Source organism: Sinocyclocheilus anshuiensis, unplaced genomic scaffold (assembly GCF_001515605.1).
Source record: "Sinocyclocheilus anshuiensis isolate Anshui unplaced genomic scaffold, SAMN03320099.WGS_v1.1 scaffold579, whole genome shotgun sequence".
NCBI classification, from domain to species: domain Eukaryota; kingdom Metazoa; phylum Chordata; class Actinopteri; order Cypriniformes; family Cyprinidae; genus Sinocyclocheilus; species Sinocyclocheilus anshuiensis.
Genome location: NW_015551075.1, coordinates 753,774 through 761,041, shown reverse-complemented (window position 1 = coordinate 761,041; position 7,268 = coordinate 753,774). Strand labels below are relative to the sequence as shown.

General features: G+C 36.6%; 1 protein-coding gene across 3 annotated transcripts in view; it reads right to left on the bottom strand.

The window, feature by feature from the left end:
- The window catches only part of LOC107662259 (A disintegrin and metalloproteinase with thrombospondin motifs 17-like), a 131,473-nt gene that overhangs the window by 47,013 nt on the left and 77,192 nt on the right, over positions 1 to 7,268 (bottom strand). For 2 of the 3 annotated variants that reach the window (XM_016452209.1, XM_016452210.1), the window contains exons 14-16: positions 5,717 to 5,844; positions 1,949 to 2,069; positions 1,573 to 1,647 (exon numbers count right to left, since the gene is read on the bottom strand). In XM_016452209.1, coding sequence (XP_016307695.1) covers positions 1,573 to 1,647; positions 1,949 to 2,069; positions 5,717 to 5,844 — 324 coding nt within the window. The remainder of the gene's footprint in view (positions 1 to 1,572; positions 1,648 to 1,948; positions 2,070 to 5,716; positions 5,845 to 7,268) is intronic. The other variant, XM_016452211.1, reaches the window with a different exon arrangement.

The following is a 7,268-nucleotide window of genomic DNA, read 5'->3' as shown; positions in this document are numbered from 1 at the left end:
TGCATCTGCTGCCTACTTATACTCACGCTGTGATCAGCGGCAGCTGGATGCAATAATCGCATGCCAATGTGCATTGGCTCGTTTAGTTTACACTCGAAGTAGATTGGTCTCTCTAAGCGAGATCCCAATTTCGTCGGTCATCCGACGTGACGTCGAGAGTGACCGACTGAAAGGGAATGGCATATTCCGACATTCAGCAGTGGACAGGATGATGATGGCCAGAAGCTACAGAAGCTGGAGACCGTTGGGACGCTTGGTGTTAAAGCAGGTTTGGGAGGCACTCAATGTGACCTTGGAGTCATCCGGACTGAATCCAGTGAATAACAGATAACTCAAGAGCACGAGTCCTTATTCAGCTCATAAAGAGAGTTTGCAATGACAAAAAGTTTTAACCTCTCAAATCATGCACATAAACAGACCTAATGGAGCATGTCAGTTAAATGAAAACATCATATTAACCAGAAAAGGGAAGTTCAACAAGACAAACTTTGAATTTTGTTCGGTGATTAGGGGTTTTGAAAAAAAAAAATCCAAATATCTTGACTTTGACGAGCCAACGCAATTAAACACACTACCGTTCAAATGTTTGTGATCACTACAGTTTTGAAATTAATACTTTTATTCATCCAGGATGCATTAAATTGATCAAAAACTGACTGTAAATACATTTATAATGTTGCAAAAGGTTTTTATTTCAAATAAATTCTGTTTTTTGAACATTCTACTCATCAAAGAATCTTGAAAAGATAAACGTATCACGGTTTCCACTAAAAAATATAAAGCAGCGCAACGTTTTTAATAACGTTAATAATATAACGTATAATAATCAGAAATGTTTCTTGAGCAGCAAATCAACATATTAGAATGATTTCTGAAGGATCATGTTACACTATGTGATACTTGAGTAAAGACTGCATTTTAAAATACATTAAAACACAAAATAGTTATTTTAAATTGTAATATCTATCAATTTTTGGCTGTATTTTTGATCAAATAAATGCAGACTTGGTGAAATAAGAAATGGTGTTATTTTAGTATTACTTCTATATTATTATAGTATTTATTAAAATTTTGAATTAGAATTGATTTTTATAAATTCAGTTTTCACTTTCATTTTAAATAAAATTTCAGTAAGTTCGTCATTTTCTTTTCTTATTTTTTATTCTGTCATTTATTTTTATTTCTGTTTTAGTCATTTAAGCAGTTCAACTTTCTAATTCAGTCAGCTGTCAAGGCAACATTTCTAATCTTTAAGTTTTTTAAATCGAACTGTACTTTATTTGAGCTTTATTTCAATTAACAGTAACTATTTTAATAGACTTCGTTTTAGCTAAAAAAAAACAACAGTGACAAGAATCTTATTTCATAATCAAGCAAAAAATAGTTTTTACTGGTCCCAAACTTTTGAACGGTAGCGTATATTGTATTGAAATGAATCAGAACATCAACTCTCCTAGTGTAAAGGTGTGTTTAATATAATCATTCAAGAGCAGTTGGGTGTTAATCCCATAGAATAGTTTGTATCAAAACAACACACACGCACACACACACACGTCAAACCATGCATCTTACATGAGAAACACTTGAGAACAGCTCTGGGTTTCGACATCACGCACGTAGAAACCTTCTTACAAAGGCTATGAGGGACTGAGAGACACAAAACCAACATGGTCAATGGAAGAGGAAACTCGCTGTGCTTCTCCTTCAGTCTTTCTCTCTCTTTGTTAACTTCAACAAGCCCACACCACTCCAAACTAAAGACACAACCACACAGAAACTGCAGTGGTGGTCCATCAGCGGAGGTAAGAGAGGCTGAGCCTCTTGTAGAATTTAGTCTAAGTTGTGTTGAGGACCAGCAGGCCTGATGACGCACTACAGCGAGACTGAAAGTTTATATTAACATCAGATGAACATAAATGATTCTCTGATTCCCCTCATTCTGACTCACCCATCCCTTTGGAGTGGTTGAAGTCTCCTTTGACGATCTTGCAGGATTTGCCGTCACTGTTGCAGACGCCGCACCGGTCTTCTTTTGCAGATGAACCGATGATGCCGTCACAGCCGATTTTCTGCAGGAGGCAGATTGAGAGAACAAAAAAAAACGTTGATTTCATGATTCATGAGTTACAGGAATGTAAAAAACTCGATTGGTATGAATGAATTGTAAAATGTCACTCCAAACCTGTATGCTGCTGATTGATCTGTACAACATAAAATTATATAACAAGGTTTTTTGGTAAACAACAAAGATTTTTAGTATTCTTTTCAACTTTCTACTGATCAAAGACTCCTGGAAAAAAGTATCACGGTTTCCACAAAAAGCAGCACAACTGTTTTCAACATTGATGATAATAATAAATGTTTCTTGAGCAGCAAATGAGCATATTAGAAGGATTTCTGAAGGATCATGTGACACTGAAGACCAGAGTAATGATGCTGAAAATTCAGTATTAAGTGTCATTGTATGAAAAGAAGCTGTGTTAAGATTCTTCAAAAAATCCTCTTTTTGTGCTCCACAAGAAAGAAAACGCCACACAAGGGGTCAAAATACCTTTCAAAAAAAGAAGACAAAAGAACACGCCAAGCAAGTTGTTGCCCAATGTTAATAACAAATCAGTGTAATATAATTCTGATTTCTTTGGCATAACATCAAGTCACATAAAGAATAATGGCTCAACTTCAAACGCAACAAAATAACGCCTGAAAGTGAAAGCCTTATCATGTCAATCTTTAGCGAATGATTTCAGAAACCTAATGTAAAATGCCATTAGTAAATGGTCTGTGGCAATCACCGCTGGTTGAACTGATGAATTATCTGGATGCACAGGAAGTCATTCTTCATTTCACTTCAGGAATGTTCAAAGACGATGTGTTGCAGTGCGTGTTAAGGGCGAGAGAGCGTGGAAACAGAGTCATTCTGATTGGTTGTACTTTATGATCGAATGAGTCATGTCAGGCCCCATTTTTTGCATTCAATGTAGACAAACTGGAATTTTGTCTGTTTAAAGGAATATTTCAACCAAAAATGAAAATTTGCTAAAAAAAATGTACTCACCCTCAGGCCATCCAAAATGTAGATGCGTTCGTTTCTTCATGGGAACAGATTTGGAGAAATGTAGCATTACATCACTCGCTCACCAGTGAATCCTCTGCAGTGAATGGGTGCCGTCAGAACGAGAGTCCAAACAGCTGATAAAAACATCACAATATTCCACAAGTAATCCACACCACTCCAGTCCATCAGTTAATGTCTTGTGAAGTGAAAAGCCGCATGTTTGTAAGAAACTAATCCACCATTAAGATGTTTTAACATTAAACCATCGCTTCTGGACAAAATACAAGTCCATAATCCATAATGACACTTTCTTCAGTGAAGAAGTCCACATCCTGCTGTCCTCCCACTTCAAAATTCACCAACATATATGGTCAGAACTATTTTGGACTGTTTTGGCTTGTAATCAGTGCTTGATCTGTGCATATTTCTCTCCTGATTCAGACAAGATGACTTTTTCACTGGAAAGCAAGATTATAGAGGAATAAATTATTTGAAGTTAAAAACATCTTAATGATGGATTCGTTCCGTACAAACATGCAGCTTTTCGCTTCACAAGACATTAACTGATGGACTGGAGTGGTATGGATTACTTGTGGATTATTGTGATGTTTGTTTGGACTCTCATTCTGACGGAACCCATTCACTGCAGAGGATCCATTGGTGAGCAAGTGATGCAATGCTACATTTCTCCAAATCTGTTCCCATGAAGAAACAAACTCATTTACATATTGGATGGCCTGAGGTTGAGCACATTTTCAGCAAATTAAATCAGTATTCACCAGAAAAACAATGAGCATGTGTCCCTGAGAAACACTAACAAACATTTGACAAATCGGAAAATTAGGGATGATGCTAATGACGCTGAAAGAATCTTCTTGTTTGGATCCTGTGTGTAAATAATGTCCTCCCTATTGTCGTTTTCCTTAAATCCAGGTAATCTCTGTCAGTGATTTGCTTCCTAATAGGCTCGCTTAAAAGTAAAAGCAGAATGGAATAAATAAACAGGAAAAGGTCACAGAAATCATATTTTCACTAAAGGATCCTGGCGCTGAGCATCCGTTCACTCCCTCTGGATGTTTCTGACACAAGAGCTGCATTCAGACTGTGAATATGAGCGCTAACTCCAAAACAGCGATGCTGGGATTGTGGTCAGGACAAACCAGGACAGGATCTGACCCTGAATCTGCTCACTTCCTGTGGGGCAGCCCAGGTGGAGCATGTTTATATTACAGAATGAAGGGATGTAGTCAATGTTCAGGGCTGATGAATCCCTACACTCATGTACAGTAACCGCACGTGTGTGTGTGTGTGTGTTTGTTATAGTGAACACAGTGAAATCACTTCCAGACATTTTGACCTGCTTTTTTCAGTCCTGCTTTCTATTAGTGGAGGCGGCTTGCAGACTGTGACCTCCTTTCAGTCTTGTACTCTTACTAGTGGCCATTGAGCAATAGTGTGGTTGACAGTAGAAACATCGGTCAAAACTAAGCTTCCTAAGTGTGCAACGCATCTTTAACTGTCAAACAACTACACTACTACACAACTCTCAAAACTACTACACAACTGTACTTTCTTGTTCATTCTCTATTCTCGTTCTTTCATCAGTCTTCCTCTATGACAACATGCTTCTACAATCACAAAGCATCTAATTTAATCAAATACTCTTATGCAATGTCTTACTGTAAATCACTGCAGAAAATGAACTGGCGCAATATGATCTCACACCCATCTTTAATCAATCGATCAGGCAGGTTTTTAACCTTAAACTTCATTAAATGCAATGTGTCATTTTTAATGCTAAAATCGCTCATATCAGTCTTCTCATATTTCAGAGACAATTGCAATCAATATGATATTTGTATGAGGACCCTGTGAAAACTGTAAACACACTGTTCTGTTTGTCGATTTCTGGCTCAACCAAAGAGGTGAGTTTGGAAGAAGAATATATATAAAAAGGAATATATGACAGTGTATGACAACATGGGGGATTTTTAGAAAACTGGATAAGAAACAGTCATTATTTTACTTCATGTTTAAATATTAAACATTAAAATGCATTTTTAATTTCAGTCTCTTCCTCACACAAAGCTATCGTATGACTTCATAAGACTGTGCACAGCATAAAATATAGTGCACAAGTCATCTAGACTATGTCTATGGTAATTTATGGTGTTTTTTTTTTAAATAATAATTTGACATCAATCAGTTACATGTAATTGCTTGGATAGTATTTGATATTTTAGTTTCAGAATATATTTCAACATGGTATTACTATAGAAATGTTGCCAATTGCTGTCTTATTCATGTTTGTATTGGGCTAGGATTTGAACTTAGGTTTAGCAGTTTGAAAAGAGTATGTGAACATGTGCAAATTGGCTTTTAAATTACAGAAAGTTTTTCTTGAGCAGCAAATCAGCATATTAGACTGATTTCTGAAGGATCACGTGACACTGAAGACTGGAGTAATGATGCTGAAAATTTAGCTTTGCATCACAGGAATAAATTACATCTTAAAATATATTACAATAGAAAACAGTTATTTTAAATTTGAATGATATTTACTGTTTTGACTGTATTTTTTTTTAATGCAGCCTTGGTGAAAAAAAAAAAAAACTTACTGACCCCAAACTTTTGAACAGTAGTGCATATGAAAATACACACCTGACATTTTCCGCTCACACACAGGTCGCTCTCATAAGGTCCACATGGCGTTCCGTCCAGCACACGTTCTGCCACTAGTACCGATGCATCACTGCCGACGGGTGAACAATATAGAGTGCATGGCTTTTCTGGGAAATAAAAGCACACACACATAAATAAATGCTTCATTTAGCATGTACATGCATCATTTTTTTATGGTTCCGTTTGTTCACAAAATTCCTCCACAAATGAGTTTTATCGGATCCAATCTGTATGGATTGAGCTTTGAGGCTGAAAGAGGCACAAGTTTCTGTACTTTCAGTTAGAACACATGAAGTGCAGTCACGGTGTTATGTGGCACATTTTTTCTGAGGAGTCTACTTAAGAAGATCACAAGCCTGTTTCTGAGTGACGTGTTGCGATTTAAGAGCAGCTTCGTGCTCCTTTAGTCTGCAGAAGATGAAAGTTCACTGATAGAGTGAATGTCTGTAAGTGACTCTCGAGCAATCAGAGTTTGGAGAGCCTGTGTTTCTGTCATCGTGAGGTAAAATAGAGAGAGCGCTTTTGAGTGCTGCGGCTTCATTGCTTTCGTCAGAGAGTGAAGCCTTTCAGGTGCACAGGAGGATTTTTGCTCGGGTTCTTTGGTTATACTGTTTCCATCTAATTGCAGAAAATAAGTGGTTTTCGTTGCAAATATATATATTATGCAGGTTTTTCAATATGATAATAAATATGCAGACAAATAAGAAGACAGAGAGAGAGAGAGAGAGACAGACAGACAGACAGACAGACAGACAGACAGATAGATAGATAGATAGATAGATAGATAGATAGATACTGAGATGACAGGATGTTTAAGATGATTATGAGTGACAGCGAGAGCAGCGGAAACATCAAGACGACTGGCTCACAGAATTTCAGAGATGAATTTGGACTCTAACAAGACACAACATTCACCCTCTTGCTCATAAACTGCCCAGTAATCAAGTGAACATGTTCTTGACAAGAGCTCACAGTGTGAAATCACACAAATGCTGTTTTCAATCCAGCTCAGACTCTTGGTCACTTTCTCGCTCTGACACCGAACTGAACAGTTTTAATGCACAAAATAACAAAAGCAGTCAAATTTTGTTTTAACAAATGCGGAGTTCCAAAATATCACAAACATTTACCATCACATAGTTTCCCCCCCACAAAATAACAATTAAGATTTGTCAAATTATATATGTTTCGGCTTTAATGCACTTATCAAAAATAAAAGAAGTCTAATGTCAAAAAGTTTTGTTTTTAATAACAAAGAATTATTCAAATTGTATAATTTAACTTACAATCTACAAACGAGTCAAATGTCAAAAATAAGCTTTTTTTCACAATATCTGTAATTTTCTGTTGCTGTTTGGTGTTGTAGCAGAAAACATCTGGGTCATGTTTGCATTTTCTGCTGTGATGGGCCATAACTCCTTGAATAACCTTGAAATGAGGATTAGATATAAAATAATGTCTTCTAAATCATTCATACATGTGAAAATCACATTCTGTAATCTGGCTCAGAGGAAGACAGGAATCATGTCAT